At 50.4% G+C, this 22,398-nt stretch overlaps 1 protein-coding gene across 4 annotated transcripts in view; it reads left to right on the forward strand.

The window, feature by feature from the left end:
* Positions 1-22,398, forward strand: part of PTPRN2 (protein tyrosine phosphatase receptor type N2) — a 972,293-nt gene that overhangs the window by 242,726 nt on the left and 707,169 nt on the right. For all 4 annotated transcript variants that reach the window (XM_039472901.2, XM_074378841.1, XM_039472902.2 and 1 more), the window contains one exon: positions 9,021-9,134. In XM_039472901.2, coding sequence (XP_039328835.1) covers positions 9,021-9,134 — 114 coding nt within the window. The remainder of the gene's footprint in view (positions 1-9,020; positions 9,135-22,398) is intronic.

The raw sequence follows: 22,398 nt of genomic DNA on the forward strand, positions 1-22,398 counted from the left end.
TTTAGTAGAGACGGGGTTTCACCATGTTGACCAGGATGGTCTCGATCTCTTGACCTCATGATCCATCCGCCTTGGCCTCCCAAAGTAGGAGCACTTTCACAGCATCCTTGCAGAAATACATATAGGGGGTGCTTGATCAATTCAGATAAAGGGCTTTTTCTCCCTCTGGAGAATTCTTTTCAACAGGGCAGAGATTCTGAGCCATCTTTGCTTTTCCCTTCTCCAAAAATAGCTGGGGAGATTTTATTCTTGTTGCTACACCCCTGGGGACCCTCAGGGAGCAGTGGGCTCCTCCATCTGTGGCACTGCTGTGAGAAGCCCCGTGGGACTGAGGGAGCCCTAGCAGCACTGCCAGCTCCCTGCAGGAAGAGAATTTCAGAGGCGGCTTCAGCATCCCAGGGCACCGGGATTTACAGGTCAAAGATACTTTGGCAAGGCAGCCTCCACCTGGAGGTGGCAATGGGAGAGAGGCAGGGTCCTGAGGGACCCCAGAAGGACAGGCAGGAAAGAATCAAAGGGTGACCTAGCCTGGTAGCAGGATACCAGGAGCATGGCGGTTCTAGGCTGGTGAGGGCTCCTGCTGCTCTTCTGAGTGTGTGTGTGCATGAGGGCGTGTGCAGGTGTGAGAGCATGTGCATGTGTGTGCATGTGAGAATGTGATCATGGGCATATGTGTGCAGGTGAGAATGTGAGCATGTGCATGTGTGTGCATGTGTGTGAGCAGGTGCATATGTGTGCAGGCGTGAGAACATGTGCATGTGTGCATGTGAGAATGTGTGAGCATGTGCATAAGTGAGAACGTGTGCATGGGAGAGCATATGTGTATATGTGAGAATGTCTGCATGCATCGTGTGGTTGTGTCTGCATATGTGCGAGTGAGTGCATGTGTGAGCATGTTATGAATGTGTGTGTGCATTGTGCGTACACATGTAAGTGTGCATTAATTCTCCTGCTGTACTGGGCAGCAGCGTCTCATCTCCTGGCTCCTCACCCTGGCCGACTGAGTCTGCCACTGGCATCTTCAGGCCTGAGTCACAGCATAGCTCCCGAGTGATGTCCCTGATGAGGAACTGGCACTGCAGGGAGGCGGCCACGAGGGGTCACTGCTGCTGCGTGGTCCTCAGTGGCCATGCGGTGACTGCGGCCTCTGTGCCTCGCCTTGCTTGGATGCAGAGAGGAAGTAAGTGACAGACCAGCTTGAAGAATCACAATAGGGTGCCATTGTTTCGTCAGGGGCCACTGTGTTCCCTCCCTGGCTGTTGGATGTGGGAACTGTGGTGGGTATAGCCTGTGGGACACTAGATGTGACCAGCTCTCCCTGCACAGCGTGCCCTGAGCCCTGCAGCGTTGCCATTTCTAGGCTCTGGATTCGGTGCCCGGGACACCCCCAGGAGGCCCTGCTGTCCTCCTGGGCTTCCTGGGTGTGTTCCCAGGAAGCTGCTGTAAGACAGACCGCCTGTTCTTTGTGTCTGGGCAGGGTCGGCAGCAGCGCATGAGCGGACGCGTTTGGTGTTTACTGTAGACGGTATTCTGCAGAACTGAGCGTGTGTTTCAGCCATGGCTTTGCAATTCTAGAAACGGGTGTGGTCCCTGCCCAGCCCTGGAATGTGCCGTGCTTGCTCCGCCGGGCTCTGCCTGCCACATGGTTCGCCGCGTGCCTCTCACCTGCCCTTCTTGCTGGAGCAGTCTCTGACACCTCTGGTCTGCAAAGGCTTCATAACTGGAGTGCCTTTGCTGCCTGTCCCTTCTTGCTCACAATTCAATAACTTTGTTCTTATAGTTTCCGGGGAGCTGGGATAAATCTGTTTTTACATGCATACTATTTCCCTTAATACACTGTTTACACAAATGATCACACCAGTATGAGCACTGCAGTCATTTCAAACAGTGCCCTCAGCTAATTGCCTCACTTTGAAATACTAAATTAAGTGATCATGTTGTGTTCATTAATTCCCAAGTCCTGTTATATTTCCTTAAATAAATAAGAAATGTAAAAAAAGACGTAAGTAAAAGTAGGTAAAGATATTAGAAAAGGGGAAAAAGAAGATGAAATATTATGGGTGCAAAGAAGATGGTTCGTTCACTGGAATCTGTGCCACGGCAGCCTGTGAGAAAGCCGTGCCAGTGCCCAGGACCGGGCTGTGCTCACGGCGTTTGGTGGAAGGAAGATGTTCCTGGCTGTAGGGCCTGGGGGCCTCTCTGTGGATTCCTGTGGAGAACTGTGGGGTACCACAGTGAGTGGCAATTCTCAGCAGATGCACAGTTAGGGTCTGTGGTTCATTTCTCCTCAGATGTCCTCTAGGGCAGGCCTGGACGTGTCTCTCAGGATGTCATCCGCGCAGGCCCGGGCGAATCCCCTGAGCAAAGCGTGGCAAGAGCACTCTTCTCACAGGGAATCAAAGCCACTGTGTTCAGTCCATGGTTTTCTAGAGCTATGAGTGTCACGAAGAGGGGAGACTTAGCATCTCCAAGCAACAGGACCCTCTGGAGGCACGCTAGGATCACCTACTGCACATATGGAGCTGGGGGTAGAGATGCTGGCGGTCAATCAGAGCTGCAAGGCCTTGTCCCCGCCACCCACCGGGGCTGGGTGCTGCCATGCTCAGAGCTGCTCCCTCAGCCTGGAGTGTCCTCAATGTCCTCAGGCTGGTCGTGCTTCATTCTCTGACCGCTGGGCGAGGACAGTGCCCTCCGTCAGGCTCTCTCCTACCCTTTTCCTCAGTCTGTCCACAATACGACTGAATGCTCCATGGTGAGCGTGCTGCCCTGGGATCCTGGAGGCTCTGGACTGTGGAGCCTGCAGTGGCTGCTTTTCCTGCATGCATGTCATCCAGCTGTCCCGGCCGGGCCATGCAAGCAGGATGCCAGGCAGAGCTGTGCCTTTCCCGGGTTGAGGGGATGGGGCGGAGGCAGCCAGGCAGCAGGCAAGGCACTAACCTGCTCCTGGCACAGGAAGGGGCTTTATGAGGTGCAGGCAGTGCTGGGACAGAAATGAGATGCGTTGACGAGAGCACCCCGTGCTGCAGGGAAGACAGAGGGAAAAGGCGCAAAGCTGTCCTTGAGGAACCACAGGGGTTAGGCGTCTGCACAGAGGCATCGGCCGTGTATATTTGCTGGGACAGTTTATGATGTTGGAATAGCAGCATCCTTGGCCCCATGCAGCAAGTTTGGCAGTTAAACTGGTTAGCGGCTGCACACATGTACGTGTATAAGTCAGTGGCTGTGTGCGTGTACATGCCTGAGTCAGTGGCTGTGCACGTGTATGTGTATGAGTTACCAGCCATGTGCATGTACATGTGTGAGTCAGTGGCTGTGCGTGTGTACATGTGTGAGTTACCAGCTGTGCACGTGAACGTGTATGAGTCACCAGCCGTGTGCATGTACTTGCATGAGTTAGTGGATGTGTGCCTGTACATGTGTGAGTTAGTGGCTGTGCACATGTGCGTGTATGAGTTACCAGCTGTGTGCATGTACATGTGTTAGTGGCTGTGCGTGTGTACATGTGAGTTAGTGGCTGTGTCTGCATGTATGTTAGTGGCTGTGCATGTGTACATGTGTGAGTTAGTGGCTGCGCACATGTACGTGTGTGAGTTAGTGGCTGTGCATGTGTACATGTGTGAGTTAGTGACTGTGCATGTGTATGTGTATGAATTACCAGCCATGTGCATGTATGTGTGTGAGTTAATGGCTGTGTGTATGTGTGTTAGTGGCTGTGTGTGTACTGGCGTGAGTTAGTGGCTGTGCATGTGTACATGTGTGAGTTAGCAGCCGTGCATGTGTACGTGTACGAGTTAACAGCCGTGTGCACGTATGTGTGTGAGTTAGTGGCTGTGTGTGTGTACATATGCGTTAGCGGCTGTGTGTGCATGTATGTGTGTTAGTGGCTGTGCACGTGTACATGTGTGAGTTAGTGGCTGTGCACATGTACGTGTGTGAGTTAATGGCTGTGTGCGTGTATGTGTGTGAGTTAGCAGCCATGTGCGTGGATGTGTATCAGGTACTGGGTGTGCATATGGACGTGCGTGACTTAGCAGCCACGAGTGTGGATGTGTGTGTCTTTACCGGATGCATGTGTCTTTACCAGATGTGCGCGTGGACGTGTGTGTTAGTGGCCAGGCATGTGGACATGCATGAGTTACCAGCTGTGTGTGTGTATGTGCGTGAGTTAGCTGCTGTGCGCATGTACGTGTGTGAGTTACTGGCCAGGTACATGGAGATGCCTGAGTTGCTGGGTGCACAGACATGTGTGAGTCACTGGCTGGGCGTGTGGACATGCATAAGTTAGCCGCTGTGCGTGTGGTCATGCCTTGAGTTACCAGCTGCGTGCGTGGATGTGTGTGAGTCACTGGCTGTGCATGTGTATGTGTGTGAGTTAGCTGCTGCGCACATGTTTCTGTATAAGTATTCACACATACACATATATGTGCACACACGAGTGCTCTGATGGTGACAGTAGCTGATGGTGGGTGGACAGGAGCCCACAGTTTTCACAGGCAAACCCCTTCTCATCTCCCATGATTTTCAGGCAGCTCCCAATTTGAACTTAGTTGCCAGTGGTGAGATTTGGAATCAGGGTTGCTCATGGAATGCCAGTTCTGGAAGAAGAGCAGGACTTTGATTCTGAGAATCTCACGGAGGGGATCCATCACTGAAGGCCTCCTGCCTCAGCTGCTGCCGTGGCAATGCACTTCCAGCTGGGAGCTCGCTCGGCGTGGCCCGCAGGACTGTGGAAGTGGACGAGTCAGTCTGGGCTCCGATGATGGGTTATGTCGATTGGGTGCAGGGCCATGGTGCAGAAAATGGAGTCAGAAGTAGAAGAGAGTTCGTGGGGAGACCCTGAGCAAGGTCAGCTCCCAGGTGGGGTCTTGGCTGTGTCCCAAAAGTCCTGCAAGGACTGTGTGCAGAGGATAGGACCTGAGGGCTGGGGGTTCTGGGTAATTTCGATTAAATAGTCAGCTTCCTTGTGATTGTTGTGAGGACATGGGTGACGGGAACGGCATTACTGCTGGTGAGAGTGAAGATGGTACAGTCACTGTCACGCTGATGTGACTGTGGTGAGGACGTGGGTGACGGGAGCACCATCTCCGCTGGTGAGAGTGAAAGATGGCGCAGTTATTCATAACTGCCGAGGCTGGGAAGCGACCGGGATGCCCTTCCATTGGTGGAGAAGGATCCGTGGTGCAGGCAAACAGTGGGCTTCATTCAGTGCCACAGAGAAAGGAGCCACCAGCCACGGAAACACGTGGAGGCCCTTCCATGCATGCTACCGAGTGAAAGAAGCCAGCCTGGAAAGGCCACACACTGTGTGATTCCAACTCTGACACTCTGGACAAGGAAAACTGTGGAGGAAGAACAGGGGTCCATGGCTGGGGTGGGGGACGGGGGAGCAGGCAGGGCACAGGCATGTAGCGCTGTGGGATCGTGTGTTCTTCCAAACACACAGGAGGTACACAACAGAGTGGCCTCTGCACAAACCATGGACTCCACTGACAAGGATGTGTCAGTGTGGGCTTGTCAATTCTAACAGACACACTGCTTTGGTGAGGGAGGTTGATAATGCGGGAGGGTGTGTGTGTGTGTGTGAGTGTGTGAGGGAGGCTGTATGTGAGGAAGGCTGTGTGTGTGTGAAGAAGGCTGTGTATGTGTGTGGGTAGGCTGTGTGTGTGTGTGGATAGGCTGTGTATGTGTGTGGGTAGGCTGTGTGTGTGTGTGTGAGACGAAGGCTGTGTGTGTGTGAGGGAGGCTGTGTATGTGTGTGGGTAGGCTGTGTGTGTGTGTGGATAGGCTGTGTGTGTGTGAGAGAGACGAAGGCTGTGTGTGTGTGTGAGGGAGGCTGTGTATGTGTGTGAGTAGGCTGTGTGTGTGTGTGTGTGAGAGACGAAGGCTGTGTGTGAGGGAGGCTGTGTTTGTGTGTGGGTAGGCTGTGTGTGTGTGGGGGGGAGGCTATGTATGTGTGTGGGTAGGCTGTGTGTGTGTGTGGGGGAGGCTGTGTATGTGTGTGGGTAGGCTGTGTGTGTGTGTGTGTGTGAGACGAAGGCTGTGTGTGTGTGAGGGAGGCTGTGTGTGTGTGTGTGAAAGACGAAGGCTGTGTGTGTATGTGAGGGAGGCTATGTGTATATGAGGAAGGCTGTGTGTGTGTGTGTGTGTGTGGGGAGATTGTGTGTGTGAGGGAGGCTGTATGTGAGGAAGGCTGTGTGTGTGTGTGTGTGTGTGTGTGACGAAGGCTGTGTGTGTGGGGGGAGACTGTATATGTGTGTCTGAGGGAGGCTGTGTGTATGTGAGGAAGGCTATGTGTGTATGTGAGGAAGGCTGTGTATGTGTGTGGGTAGGCTGTGTGTGTGTGTGTGTGTGTGTGTGTGTGAGAGAGAGAGAGAGAGAGACGAAGGCTGTGTATGGGGGGGAGACTGTATGTGTGTGCTTGTGAGGGAGGCTGTGTGTGAGGAAGGCTGTGTGTGTGTGAGAGGGAGGCTGTGTGTGTGTGCGTGTAGCGTGTGTGGGGAACGCATGGAAAATATCCGTACTTTCCACTCAATCTTGCTATAATCTGAACTGCTGTAAGGGTAACCCCTACTACCAATGCACTGGGATGGTGTCTGTTTCCACTGCAATCAGCGCAGGGATAGGCCGAGGCAAAGAGAATCAATGGTTACTTTATCTCAATTGTCAAGTCATTAAAAATATCAGCTAAAACTGACTTTAAAAGCACAAACAATATTATGCATTATATTCTGTATATTCTCAATACATGTTTAAAAGAACATTTTCAAGAAAGCCTAATATACGTTGTTCTGAAAACATAACATTGTATGCAAGAAACAAAATGTAAAGAACGAGGCAGTGACTCCTGAGAAGTGATTTGCTTGGGACTTTCCTGTCAGTACCAAAATTGTCTTTGGCCATTTTTCTTTATGAAAGCCGGAGCGATTTCGTGAGTCTCCCTGGGCCTGTGACTCTCAGCGCATGTTGGGAAGCGCTGGCTCCCACAGGTGTGCTTCTCTTGCATTTGGTACCAAATCACCAAGCCTTGTGTGCAGACATGGGAGTGGCCAAGTGGGGCCAGGACCAGCAGGCTCTGCCATGCCCTGAGCTGGCCACGCACGTCCATCCCAGGGTGCATTTTCCAGTGTGCACAAGAGTCTGGGAGAGCTGTGGGCAGCCGGGCACCGACACTGCTCTGGGGCCTGCCAGGAGCACCTTCCTTCTGAGGGTGGGGGGCAGCTCCAGGCACTGCTGTGGAGTGGAGCCCTGGGCTTCTCAGCCTGCATCGGCCTCAGGGATCAGGAGACCCTGCAGGCCCCGCCCTAGGATTAGGACCAATGGTTACCTTATTTCACCTGCCAAGTGACTTGGGGTCTGGGAACATGGCTTCTGATTCTTCCTCCTCCCACCTCTGTGGCCTCGTGGGGTCCGGGAACATGGCTTCTGGTTCTTCCTCCTCCACCATCTGTGGCCTTGTGGGGTCCGGGGACCGTGGCTCTGGTTCTTCCAGCTGCCCCCTGTGTGGCCCCGAGGCCTTGGTCCCGATGCCTAAGAGAGTTCTCCGTTGTGAGCACGGGGGTTGGGCCATCTCAACGAGCCACCCGGTTCCTGCTTGCTGCCTTTCCATTTTCAAGACATTTTCATTTGAAAAGCAGAGAACAAACATTAGGTATGTTTTAAGTCATTCCATATTTTTCCCTCTTCGCCCCTTTCTCCCTCCTCCCCCCGCTTCCTACCCCACTTGCAGGGAATGGTTTGTGTCTGAGGAAGGCAAAGGAGTGGGCACACCTGCCTGAGTTCCCGCTGTGCGGCCCGTCCGTCACGGGCGGCGGGTGGAGCTGGCCTCTGCCGGCGTTCCCGAGAGCACTCTGCCTTTGTGTGGCCTCGCACGGGTCTGGGTCCAGCTCACACAGGAGGCAGTGCGGCTGGGCTGCGCGTAGGGAAATCACGCAGGCCTGGCGTCTCCTCCTCGCCATTGTCCGCCTGCCGGCCTGCGCAGCTGCCAGGCTGCCTCCTGTATTCTTGGGGCTTTGCAGAGCCCCATAGAAACCGGCAAGATGCTTGCAATACTCGAGGTTATTTTCTGCTAATCACCCGGCCGTCGTGAGCATATATGTAATACCAGACCAGCAATTACTGTGTCAGCCTGGCTCTGGGCAATGTGTTTCTGCTAATTACACTTGTTGCATTTGAATGGCTTTCTTCAGCCAAGCTGCCCGAGGAAGCCACAGTGAACAATGCAGGAGACCATTTCCCCTTCCACCCAGCGAAGCCGCAGATGGCCGCCCTGTGTGGAACTGTAGTGCCTGAATTCATCTTTTGTGTGCACCAAAGAAGGTAATTTGAATGTTTGAAACCCCCACAGGAAGCTTGTCTCAAAGTGAACAATCGCCAAATAAGGACTAATTAGGGTCTAAATTAATTAGAAGGTGTGGTAGGAAAGGATGTTGAGCAGACTCCGTTTCAGACCAAAGGAATAGAGCGAAATAAATTAGTCCCCATCAGTCCCACATGGTTCGCCAGCCTCTGCTAGAAAGCAGAGCTGGAGGCCGCCCTGGCCTCCCACGCAGCGCAGGGAGAGACGTCTCCACGATCCTTGCAGCTCCTACAAATTAGTATTTATATTTCCCAGGTGTTGTGTTTTCCTCTGGAAAACTGGCCCAGAATGTTATTGACTTACTTTTTCCATTGTCACTGAGTTGTCAGAAGCAAGTTTTAAGAAAAACAAAACAAAACGTGAAATTGCGTAAAAGGAGGGCCTGGGGGTCGTGGAGGACAGTGGAAGGGAAACGTTCCAGCCTCTCCGGACTCCTGCGCCCTTTCTCTCCAACTTGGCGTTTGTGTTTTCCACGAAGCTCCGTTTTGATTTAACAAACCAGCACTTTCCGGGTGCTTCCGGGCCCCGCAGCCCTCTGGTGAGCCGTGCTCCAAAGCCTCACCGCGGCACGTGACCAGAACACACCGCAAGGATGTGTGTGACACCTTCCTGCTCTCTGAAAATGAAACGTCTCATTCTGTCTTCTCTGCTTCCCTTCTCACAGATGGAGTGTTTGGAAGGTGCCAGAAGGTTCCGGCAAAGGACTTTTACCGCTACGAAGTGTCGCCTGTGGCCCTGCAGCGCCTGCGAGTCGCCTTGCAGAAGCTCTCCAGCACAGGTAGGGCGCGTGTGGGCTGAGGTGTGGCGGTTGCCACCTCGAGCGCTCACACGGGTTTTGCTTCTCCTCCTGGGTGGCGAGGAGCTGGAAATGGACTGAATCTGCCGGTGTGGTGATGGGAGGGGCGGCTGGGAGCCTTGCGCTGGGCGCACGGATGGTTCCCGCGGAGGGCGTCCGTTCCCGGCTTCAGAGGGGCCCAGGTCTGCTGCCGCCTATGTCCCCGTGTGGGAAGTCTGCGGTGGCCCGTAGCTGGGCCTGGCGCAAGGTGGGCGGGCATCGGCTGCGTACCTGGGCCTGTCTGGATCCAGCACACATGCATCTCAGCCTGGAGAGAACTAGCCTCTGCCTGTCGCCGTTGTTGTGAAGTTTTTGTTGCAGGAGGTTCCTACAGGGGTGATAAAATGATAATTTAAAAAATTATAGGCTAGGCGCAGTAGCTCATGCCTGTAATCCCAACACTTTGGGTGGCCGAGGCAGGTGGATCACCTGAGGTCAGGAGCTCAAGACCAGCCTGACCAACACGGTGAAACCCTGTCTCTACTGAAAATACAAAAGTAGCTGGGTGTGGTGGCGCATGCTTGTAATCCTAGCTATTTAGGAGGCTGAGGCAGGAGAATCGCTTGAACTCAGGAGGCAGAGATTGCAGTGAACCAAGATCATACCACTGTACTCCAGCCTGGGTGACAAGAGCGAAACACTGTCTCAAAAACAAAAATAATTATGTATGGCAACATGATAAGACGAGGGACTTCCCTAAGAACAGGCCCAATGCTGCCCTTCTTTGGCTGTGAAGTGAGGTCCCTTGGTCAGAAGCAGTGCTGTGTGGATGCCATGGTGATGGATGAGGCGTCTGAGTCCACGGATGGTGGTTCTGGCAGGAGCACTGTGTGCAGGGAAGGAAAATCACATCTGGAGTCAGCATCCAGTTCAGCAGGGACAACCCCAGCCCCTTCCAAGAGGGAAGCTGCCCGTGTAACCGTCTGCCCCTGGTGGCTAGCTGATCACCTAGGGGAGTGGCATCATGCTGGGGACTCAGGATTGGTCTTTGTGGTGGCTGACTGGGAACTCAGGGGTGGCCATAGCAGGGCTAGGCGTGGTGAGTGGGAGTCCAGGTACCACCTCCATCCCTGTCACCATGGCCACGTTGTTCATGGGCCCACTGGGAGCTGGGGAAAGAGGCTGACTGGTGTCCACAGCTCTATCCACTTGGTTATTAAAATCCTCCTCTGCTGGGCCAGGTGCAGTGGCTCAAGCCTGTAATCCCAACACTTTGGGAGGTGGAGGCAGGCGGATCATGAGGTCCAGAGATGGAGACCATCCTGACCAACACAGTGAAACCTTGTCTCTACTAAAAATTAAGAATTATCCAGGTGTGGTACTGTGTGCCTGCAGTCACAGCTATTCGGGAGGCTGAGGCAGGAGAATCGCTTGAACCCAGGAGGCAGAGGTTACAGTGAGCTCAGATCACACCACTGCACTCCAGCCTGGGTGACAGGGCAAGACTCCATCTCAAAAAAAAAAAAAAAAAAAAAATCTCCTCTGCTGAGGTCACTCTTTGGTGGACATTCTCATGGGACATTCATATCTTAGTACTTTGTTCCACTTCCTAGACGTCTATCTAAGATGTCTCTTCCCAGATGCCCTTGCCAACAGTGTTTCCAATCATATGCTGTCCAAGTTCCTGGCCATCCGGCCAAACCATTGGCCACAGCCCATTAATTGGTGAATAATCACACACCCGGTCACTTCTTCCAGGGAAAATGACCAGCCAGGTGTACTGCTTCAGGTTCTGCTTGCTGGGAGGGTTTCTTTTCACCTCTTTCCTTCAGGGGGTCCCAGCAGGGGTGGTGTATAGTGCTGCACGATCTGCTTTTGGGTGGTGCCTGGACATTCGTTACGCAGAACTTCCTGCAAACAAAGCCCGAGTCACCTGAACCCCATGGTCCATGGGAAACTCTCCACAAAGCCACGCTGCAGGTTAAGAGAGAGGAGCGTGTGTGGCGGTGTGGGCCAGGGCGCTGGGCCACTTCCTGACACACACCACAGGGGCCTCCATGTGTGAGGCCACTTCCTGTTGCACACCACGGGGGCCTCCATATGTGAGGCCACTTCCTGATGCACACCACGGGGGCCTCCACGTGTGAGGCCACTTCCTGATGCACACCACGGGGGCCTCCACGGGGCAGGGCCACTTCCTGATGCACACCATGGGGGCCTCCATGTGCGAGGCCACTTCCTGACACACACCACAGGGGCCTCCATGTGCGAGGCCACTTCCTGACGCACACCATGGGGGCCTCCACGGTGCAGGGCCACTTCCTGACACACACCATGGGGGCCTCCACGTGCAAGGCCACTTCCTGACACACACCACAGGGGCCTCCATGTGTGAGGCCATTTCCTGACGCACACCACAGGGGCCTCCATGTGTGAGGCCACTTCCTGACGCACACCCACAACGGGGGCCTCTACATGCAAGACCACTTCCTGACGCACACCACGGGGGCCTCCACAGTGCAGGGCCACTTACTGACACACATCACGGGGGCCTCCACGTGTGAGGCCACTTCCTGATGCACACCATGGGGGCCTCCATGGTGTTGGGCTACTTCCTGACACACACCGCGGGGGCCTCCAGGGCAGCTTGGGCCCAGCTCCTTCTCCAGACGGCCACTGTCATTTGGCAGTAGGGTACCATGCACAGCCCAGTGCAAGGCTGGCAGGGCAGGTAGCTACAGGTGTCAGCGTAGATGGCACAGACATAACACTGCCAATGCAGGGACATCTATGCAGTCAGTCATATTGAAGGAAGGTTGTGTGAATGTTCTACTGTTACGTTTTCCGAGTTTGCTTGGCTTGTGGGCCTTACTCTGTTTTTCACCCTTCACTTTATTATATCTTGAGAAGAGGGAAAAAGCCACTTTCGTATCCACCTTCTTATTTAAAGAGCACACAGATGGGCCAGCTTTTGCCAAGGTGATGGCTGGATGTGCTAGTGGAGGCCAGGGGTCTTTCAGTGAGATGGGCATGGTGCTTTCAGAATTCCCCCCGAGCCTAAGTGTAACCCGGCTCTAGGAATGTATGCAGCCATCACTGTGCTGCCGCCTGCTGGTCACCTTCTCCCCACCCTCCACTTCCACTCCGTGGGATTACGGAGGAAGAGAGAACCAGACAGGAAAAGCAACATTCAGAGTTTTAAACAGAGATTTTAACTTTGGCATCTGCTCATTGGGAGCCTCTTTTCGGGTCCGACCTTCCCTCCACACCATTTCTGGCTTCACCTTCCTCATGCTGAGCTCCAGTCAGGGCTTCATCCGATGACCCTGAGCCTAAACCAGACTCTGAATCAGGAAAAGGGCTGCATCCCAAGAGTGGCCAGTGCCTTCCCCTATGACTCTGCTCAACCCCCTCTCCCTGGGAGGGCTCTGGGAATCCTCACTTGACACTTGCTGTGAGCCTGAGACCTTTTACTGTATCCACATTTCTGGTACCTGTTCTTGAGGATAAGAACATCTTCATGGAGACGGGGGTCCCAAGCAGCCCTGTGTGGGGCTGAGGGTGTCCCAGGCAGACCCATGTGGGAACAGGGGTCCAGGTAGCCCTGTGTGGAGATGGGGGTACCAGGCAGCTCTGTGTGGGGAAGGGGGGTGTCCCAGGCAGCCCTGTGTGGATTCTGGGGGTCCCAGGCAGCCCCGTGTAGAGACGGGGCTCCCAGGCAGCCCTGCATTTCCAGTCTTGCTCAGACTCTGGCTGAGCATCTGCCCAGTTATGTCAGAACTGCCCATGGCCCGGACGGCTGGAGCCTCCTGCCCAGCTCCATCCCCAGGGGCTGTGTCCTGGGCTGTTGGACTCTGTAGACAGTGAAAAGCCATCTTCTGCATTGTGGATACAGAATTGCAGACAGATTCCCAGCTGTTTCTGATACAGCTGTGGAGTGTGTCCTGGGCTGGGCATTTCCAGCAAACCCCGGGGATGAGCTGTGGCAGGAGGCCCCTTTGGTTGCTGGGGCCATTGGTGTGTCTTAGCACTGCTCCTGCACCCAGTCTGGGATGCAGGCTTTTGAAAGGTGAATGTGCTATGAAGGCATACATACCTGTACACATGTTCACAGGCTCCTGTGTAGATGCCCAAACATGTGCACACATACCTGCACTCACACGCTCATGTGTAGATGCCCACACACCTGCACTTGCACTCATATGCTCATTCGTAGACACCCACACATGCACAAACTTGCACATACACCTGCACACACACATGCTCACATGTAGACACTCACACACATACACATGCACCTGTACACACACCTGCATATGCACACATGCTCACATGTAGATGCCCACATGCCTGCACACACTCACATGCCCACATGTAGATACCCACATACCTGCACATACATTCACATGCTCACATGTAGATATCCACACATATGCATACCCACCTGCACACATACTCACATGCTCACGTGCGACACCCACACACCTGCACATACCTGCACACACAAATGCTTGTGTAGACACCCGCACACCTGTGTATGCACTCACATGCTCATGTGTAGACAACCACACACCTACACATGCACACACATGCTCACTTGTAGATACACACATGCACATGCATCTGTACACACACTTGCACACATACATGCTCATATGTAGACACCCACACACCTGCACACACTCACGTGCTCATGTGTAGACACACCTGCACACAACTGCACACACAGGTCCACATGTAGACACCCACACATCTGTACACACACATGCCTACATGTAGATACCCACACATATGCACACACCTGCACATGCATTCATATGACATTTGCCCCTCACATGCATGTACACCTGCACACACATTCATATGCTCACGTGTAAACGCCTATACATATGCACATACCTGCAGACATATGATCACATGTAGACACACATACATACCCGTGCACATGCATTCATATGCTCCTGTGTAGACACTCCCCCACACACCTGCACTCATTCACATGCTCACATGTAGACATACATGCACAAACACCTGCACATGCATTCACATACATGTAGACACCCACATGCCTGCACATGTATTCACATGCTAACGTGTAGACATCCACACACGTACACACCTGCACATATACTTACATGCTTATGTGTAGACACACACACATGCACACACATGCACATGCACTCATACTCACATGTAGACACATGCAAACATAGCTGCACATACATGCTTATGTGTAGACATACCTGCACACGCACATGCTCATGTGTAGACACACACACAGACCTGCACATGCATTTACATGCTCATGTGTAGATCCTATACAGATGCACACACAATTGCACATGCAGTCACATGCTCATATGTAGACACAGGTGCAAACACACTTGCACATGCATTCACATGCTCACATCTAGACACACATGCACACATCACACGCATTCACGTGCTCACATGTAGACACACTTGCACACACCTGACCATATACTCGTGCTTACATGTAGACACACATGCACACACAGCTGCACATTCATTCACATGCTCAAGTGGCAGACACTGACACACATGCACACACACCTGCATACTCACATGCTCATGTGTAGACAGCCCCCCACATGCTCACGTGTAGACACACCACTCGTGCTCATATGTAGACACAATGCACACATATCTGTACACACATGCTCACATGTAGACACCCCACATACATGCAGACAGTCATGTGCTCAAACGTAGATGCCCCACACATGCACACACACCTGCACATACATTCATGTGTTCAGGTATAGACAGTCACACACCTGGACACACCTGCACATGCACTCATATGTAGACACATGTATACATAACTGCACATGCACTCGTGCTCACATGTAGATGCTCTCACACCTAGAGACACCTGCATGTGCAGTCGTATGCTCACGTGTAGACACCCCACACACCTGCACACTCAAGTACTCACATATAGACACATGCACACACATATGCTCACATGTAGACACCCACACACCTGCTACTCACCTGCACATGCACTGACGTGCCCACATGTAGAAACACACATGCACACACACCTGCACACACATGCTTATATGTGGACACCCATACACACACCTGCACACATTCATATGCTCATGTGTAGACACACACATGCATATACACCTGCACATGCATTCACATGCTTACATTTAGACACCCCCACACACACTTGCAAATGTACTCACATGCTCACATGTGGACACCCCCACACACATGCAGTGCACATAAAGATGTGTTCCTGCACACATGTGTACCTATACAGACACATGCTTACCACCTTGTGGCCCCACCTCATTTTCTCTCTGGGCTTTTCAGACTTTTAGCCCTGTTAAGAAAGCCTCAATAGTGGCTAGCACTTGGGAGTCCAGGAAACACCATGTCTTCAGGAAAGAATTGCAAATCCTGGTGTGTGAGTTTTGGGTAGTGTTTGGTTAGGGAGGTTTCTCAGGATTCCAGAATGATTCCGTCCTGGTAACTGCACTTGAAACAGAGTTGGTCGTATGCTTCTGTCTGTCATCTTCATCAAGGTCACTTCTTAGAGGTACAATTTTTGGATTCGTTGACAGACAGCTGCTTGCGTGGCCTTTGGAGGCTTGCACATGAAGGAGGTAAGTGGGAGTAAATTTTACGACCTTCTTCCTCCACATAGATGTGTACTTTTCAGAATAAAATATGCACACTGTGTTTTTACCATTCTTGTCTACTACAGGCAGCATTATTTAATGGGCAGACGCACTGCTCTCTCATGTATTAATTTTTTAAAAAATACATTTCCCATTTTTCTAACAAGCCTTTAAAATTCAGCATTTAAATGTCACTCGTTGGCATGCAATTTGCTGTCATGAAAATTACTATGGATTCATTTCCTGGCAAGACTCTTCTGACTTACTGAGCTGCATGTCAAAAGCAAAAAGCAAGAAAAAGAAATGTACATAAAACATTGTTATAATTCCTTAAAAGGAAAAGAAATCCCCAAACAACATGGACCGGAACACAGAAATCCAAGGCTGGCCGTGTGGGTCCTGGCGGGGGTGGCGTCTGGGGAGCTGCGCTGGGGCTGTGGCTGTGCTTGCTGGCTCCGGTCAGAGGAGCCGGGCTCTGCCTCCTGCTTTCCTGCTCTGCCTGTGGCCTCCCTGTGCCCTGTGCTTGCCTGTCTTCTTGTAACTCCCACCCTGGGCCCTTGGAGCCTAGAGGCTTTCCTTCTTGTTGAGAGGAGCTGAGATCTGCCCCCGACCCAGCCTGCAGGCAGATGTGTACTATGGGGGTTGGGGAGGGAGAATGGCTCACGTCTGGTGAGCACAGGTGGGTGTGCTGGAGTCACGCACGGTGCTCACCCTCCATGGGACTGGAGCTCTGTCTGGCCGGACATTCCCATGAGGTGGGGGCATATCCAGAGGGACCACCACGGCGGAAGGGAGAGCGCGTGGACATGGAGCCGTCCTCGAGAGGGGGCCTGGCGGGCCAGGACAGCTGCAGGATGGCTGGTCCATTCCTCTGATTCTCCAGCGCCTTCCTCGCCTGCACCTGTCGGGATTCTAATCTGTCCATACCCTAAGGTGTTTCTGTGACGGGACTTTCGTTGCACACAGCCCGCTTTCTAAATGGCCAGCACCAGCCTCGAGGTGGACGTCTAGCAGCCCTGCATTGTGCAAGAGGGCACAGTTCAGGCTGTGCAGGGTGATGAAGGAGCAGCCCTGGACAAGCCCAGTGGCTCCTCTGCCCCATCTCATGCCCCAGCCGGCCATTGGTGAGGCCCGCTGCCACTGAGCAACACTGTTTCCAGTGACATCACTGAAGCTCTACGTGGTCCCACAGCAGCCCAGAGCATGAACGCCTTCAGCCAGGGTCCTCACCGCTCTGTGAGAAGCACAGCCCCTTCTCCACTGTCCCTTTGACAGCACGTTCCTCCTTTCCTGGGCTGCCCGGAATGGCCTTTCCACCTGCATCCTCCCAGCCTGCTGTGCATGACTGCCAGGTGGTCCTCTAAGAGACATGGCTTTGTCCACAGCTCTCCGCTCTTCTCTCTGATCTCTCAACACAAGCACTTTTAAAAATTCACTCATGGTGAAGGAGGCTCGTTCTAGGACACACCTGAAAACTGTCAGCCTCAACACGTCACCCAGATCCAAAGCTGCTTCTGCATTTTCAGGAATTTGTTGCAGCAGTACCCCTACTTCCCACCACCAATTTTTCTCTCGTTCAAGCTGCTATTACAAAAATCACATCTAGTGGGTGGCTTAAACAGCAAACATTTATTTCTCATGGCTCTGGGGGCTCCCACAGATTGGGCGTCTGGTGGGGGCTGGCTTCCTGGTTCATGGGTGGGCATCCTCCCCCTGTATCCTCATGTGGCAGATGGGTAGGGGGGCGTTCTGGGATCTCTTTCATGTGGACATGAATCCCACTGGAATGGGTGCCATCTTCATGACCTAATTACCCCCAAAGGCCTCACCTCCTCGTGCTGTCACACTGGGGATCAGAATCTCAGCATATGCATTTGGGGAAGGCATGAAGGCTCAGTGCAAAGCATCCTGTATCCTATGAACGTAGGGTGTCTCCTTGGTTACTTTTTATATTTGAACTAATCTTATATTCCTGGGATAAGTCTGACTTGACCATGCCATATAATTCTTTTTATATGTCTCTGGATTCAATATCTTAGTGTTTTGTTGAGAATTTTTATGTCCGTATTTGTAAAGCATATTTCTTAATCTTTGGATATCTTTAGATTTGGTATTATAGTAATAAGTAACTGGTGAAATGCGTTAGGGTTCTCTAGAAGGGCAGAACGAATATGACAGATGTATATATAGAGGGGAGTTTATTAAGGAGTATCTACTCACATGATCACAAGGTGAGGGCCCACAGCAGGCTCTGAGGAGCAAAAGCGGAGTCCCAAAGCTGAAGAACTAGGTGTGTGGTGAAGCATCAGCATGGGAGAAGCATGGAGGCCTGAAGACGAAACCACTTTTCGTGTCCTTCTGCCTGCTTTTATTCTGGCTGTGCCAGAAGCCGATTAGCTGGTGCCCACATAGGTTGAGGGTAGGCCTGCCTCCCGCAGTCCACTGACTCAAGTGTGAATCTCCTTTGGCAACACCCTCACTGACACTCCCAGGGTCAGTACCTTGTATCCTTCAATCCAATCAAGTTGACACTCAGTATTAACTGTAACATCAAATTAATTGAAGAGTATTCTCTCTCTCTCTCTTTTTTTTTTTTTTTTTTGGAAGACTGTGAAGGAATGATGTTAGTTCTTCCTTAAACATTTGAAGTGAAACTACTGAAAATGGAAGCCATCTGACATTGGGCTTTTCTTTATGAGATTTTAAATGACTCACTTTCTTTAATTGTTAAGGACATATTCCAATTTTCTAGTTCTTCTTGAGTCAATTTCAGTAATTCGTGTTTTCATAGGAATTTGTTCATGTCACCTAGATTATCTAATGTGTTGGCATGTGATTATTTATAATATTTTTGTATACTCCTTGTAATTTTTGTGTCTGTAGGGTCAGTAATAATGTCCTCTCCTTCTTTCCTGATTATTTTTTGAGTTGCTTTCCCAGTGTTTGCTCTGAAAATCAATATAAAATATTTAAGATCAAATTAATATTAATTTAATTATTCAAATTAATGTTAAAATCTTAATTTACGTCAATCTAGTTGAATTAATAGCAATTTAATTTTCAAACACTCTCTCTTTATTGCTTGTTTTCTTCTCTTTCCCTCCTTTGTGATGTTGTCATGAAAATTATATCTTTATACGTTGTATGTTAACAAAGATTTATAATTATTGCTTTATACAGTTTTTTTAAAAAAATAGGAGAATATAAATGTGACATACCCAAATATTTGTTCTGTAGTTCATATTTACTAAATAATTGCCTTTACTGATGCTCTTTATTTCTTCATTTGGATACAAATCACTGTCTAGTGTCCTTTCATTTTTGCCTAACGCACTCCATTTAGAACTTCTAGGGAAGGTTGTTAGCAAAAATTCTCTTTGTTTTTTGTTTGGGAATGTATTGGTTTCTCCTTTAGTTTTGAAGGATAGATTTTCTGAATATAGAATTCTTGGTTGATCGACTTTTTTCTTCTAGGACTTTGAATATATCATCTCATTGCTTCTTGGTCTTCCTAGTCTCAGATGAGAAATGAGTTGTTAATATTATTGAGGATCATTGCCTGTTTTCTGTTGCTTATCCCAGAATACCTGAAACTGGGTAATTTATAAAGAAAAGGAATTTATTTCTTACTGGTATGCAGGCTGAGAAGTTCAAGGTTGAGGGGCAGCATCAGATGAGGGTCTTCTTGCTGTTGGGGACTCTGCAGAGTCCTGAGGTGGTACAGGACATCACATGATGAGGATGCTGAGCATGCTACTGTGCTAGCGCAGGTCCCTTCTTCTCAGAAAGCCACCAGGTCTCCTCTTGTGGTAACCCATTAATTCATGAATGGTTGGATTAATCCATTCATGAGGGCAGAGCCTTATGACTCAGTTACCTCTTCCCTCCTGATTCTGCCAAATTGGGGATTAAACTTCAACATGAGTTTTGGAAGGGACAAATATTTAGTCCATAACATGTGTGACAAGTTGTTTCTCTCTTACTGTTTTCATCAGATTTACTTTGTCTTTGCATTTTGAAAGTCTGATTTTGACGTGTCTAGGTATGGCTCTCTCAGAGTTTATTCTACTTGGAGTTCATTGAGTGTCTCAGATGTGTAGATTCATGTTTTTCATCTAGTTTTGGGAGTTTTTGGTAATTATTTCTTCAAATATTCTTTCTTCCTCCTTTCCCTCCTACATCTGGGACTTCCTTTACATGTATCTCATGTAAAGGATATACATGAGATATTGCATATCCTTTGGGATATACAATACTCAATGTGAGAGACATTGGATGGTCTCTCACAGGTTTCTAATTTTTTATTATTCTTTTTCCTTTCTGTTCCTCAGACTAGATAATTTCAATTAATCTATCCTAAAGTTTGCTGATTCTTTCTTCTGCTGATAAGATCTGCTGTTGAGCTCCTCTACTGAATTTTTCAATTATTTTTGAAATATGCTTTCTATTTCTTTATTAATATTCTCTATTTGATGCGATACTATTTTTCTACTTTTCTTTAGCTCTTTAGACATTGTTCTTATAGTTTTTGGAGCATATTAAAAATAGCTCCTTTAGGCCAGGCACAGTGGCTCATGCCTGTAATCTCAGCACTTTGGGAGGCCAAGGCAGGTGTATCACCTGAGATTGGGAGTTCAAGACCAGCCTAACCAACATGGAGGAACCCCATCTCTGCTAAAATACAAAATTAGCCAAGCATAGTGGTGCATGCCTGTAGTCCCAGCTACTTGGGAAGCTGAGGCAGAAAAATCTCTCGAACCCAGGAGGTGGAGGTTGTGGTGAGCTGAGATTGCTCCATTGCACTCCAGCCTGGGCAACAAGAGTGAAACTCCATCTCAAAAAAAAAAAAGCAAGCTCATTTAAAGTCTTTGTCTAGTAAGCCCTTTGGCTTCCCCAAGAGCTGCTTCTATTGTTTTTCCATGAAGGAGGCACACTTTTATGTTCTTTGCATGCCTCAAACATTTTTCGGAAAACTGGATATTTTAAATACTATAGCGTGGCAACTCTGAAAACTGGAACTCGCCTCTCCCTAGGTGTGTTTTTGTTGTTATTGTTGTTGTTGTTGTTGTTTGCTTAGTGACTATTCTGAACTAATTCTGTAAAGTTTGCATTTTTTGTTATGTCTGGGCACCAAGTTTCTGCTCAGTTTGGTTGGTGGTCAGATGATGACCAGACAGATGGCCTTAAAAGCCTAGAAAGAAGCCTCCGTCTCTGCTGAGGGTTCTGTGTGAGTGTGGGCCAAGCTTCAGCAGTCAGGCAGGCAGTTCACAGCTCTGCTGCAGCCTTCCCTTCTTGCTGGACCAGAACCTCTGCAGCAGCCAGGGGTGAGAGCTTGGAGCCTCGCGCCTTTCCTGAGTGTGCACAGCCTGAGCAGGCACACGGCCCTCCACGTGCTGTGGCCACCCGTGTTCCACGGATCACGTCCGAGCCTCGTGGAACCCTTCTGCGCCTCTCATTTCCCCGCTTTTCCTGCAGCTTTTTGTTAGCCTCCTGTTTGTCCCAGAGATTGCCCTCTGCCTCAGGCCGCTGGTAAGTGGAACATTGTCTCTAAATATTTTCAACAAATGCCACCAGGGAAAAGACTTTTCACACATGCGAGCTTTGAGTCGGATGCAATAGACAGCCTTTCCAGTGGGTCCTCCAGGGAACAGCCAGACAGGTGCAGTAGTGACGAGTCTCTGGGAATGGGGTTTGGAAGTCACTCTGACCCCGTAGTGCACTCTCTGGCGGCTTCCCGGCTGCTGGTTTTCACTGCAGTTGTGGGCTGCTCATTTTCAAGCCTGCAGCAGGCTTGATGAGAGGGAGCTGGAAATAGGGTGAGTTAAGATGCCAGGACGTTCTCTGTTCTTGCTGAGATTCAGCCTTTTTTTTTTTTTTTTAGTAAATTGCTTTGATTCCTGCCAGACTTTAATTTCTAGAGTTCTGAAAAAGTTGATTCTGATATTTTTGGATTGTTTTCTCAATGCTTTTATGAAGGAGAGATTATTTAAGGTTCTTTGCCGTTTTCACTGATGTCTATAGCTACTTCGAAGATTTCTTTTCTCTGGTCTTCTTCTCAACTTTCATCTGGCTGTTGTCTTGGGGATCAGTAGTGGGGGACAACTCTACTTAGGTTTGATTTCAGTGAGATCTTGGCTTATTTCATCACCTAGTTGCTTGGTCTGTGTTTATATGGGAATTGGGGGGTCTGTGTTTATATGGGAACTGGGGGGTCTGTGTTTATATGGGAATTGGGGGGTCTGTGTTTATATGGGAACTGGGGGGTCTGTGTTTATATGGGAACGGGGGGTCTGTGCTTATGGGAACTGGGGGGGCTGTGTTCATATGGGAACTGAGGGTCTGTGTTTATATGGGAACTGGGGGGCTGTGTTTATATGGGAACTGGGGGGTCTGTGTTTATATGGGAACTGGGGGGGCTGTGTTTATATGGGAACTGGGGGGGCTGTGTTTATATCGGAACTGGGGGCTCTGTGTTTATATCGGAACTGGGGGGGTCTGTGTTTATATGGGAACTGGGGGGTCTGTGTTTATATGGGAACTGGGGGGGCTGTGTTTATATAGGAACTAGGAAATACCCAAAAACAATGCCACCATGGCCACATTATCTCCTT

The sequence above is a fragment of the Saimiri boliviensis genome, chromosome 10 (assembly GCF_048565385.1).
Source record: "Saimiri boliviensis isolate mSaiBol1 chromosome 10, mSaiBol1.pri, whole genome shotgun sequence".
NCBI lineage: Eukaryota > Metazoa > Chordata > Mammalia > Primates > Cebidae > Saimiri > Saimiri boliviensis.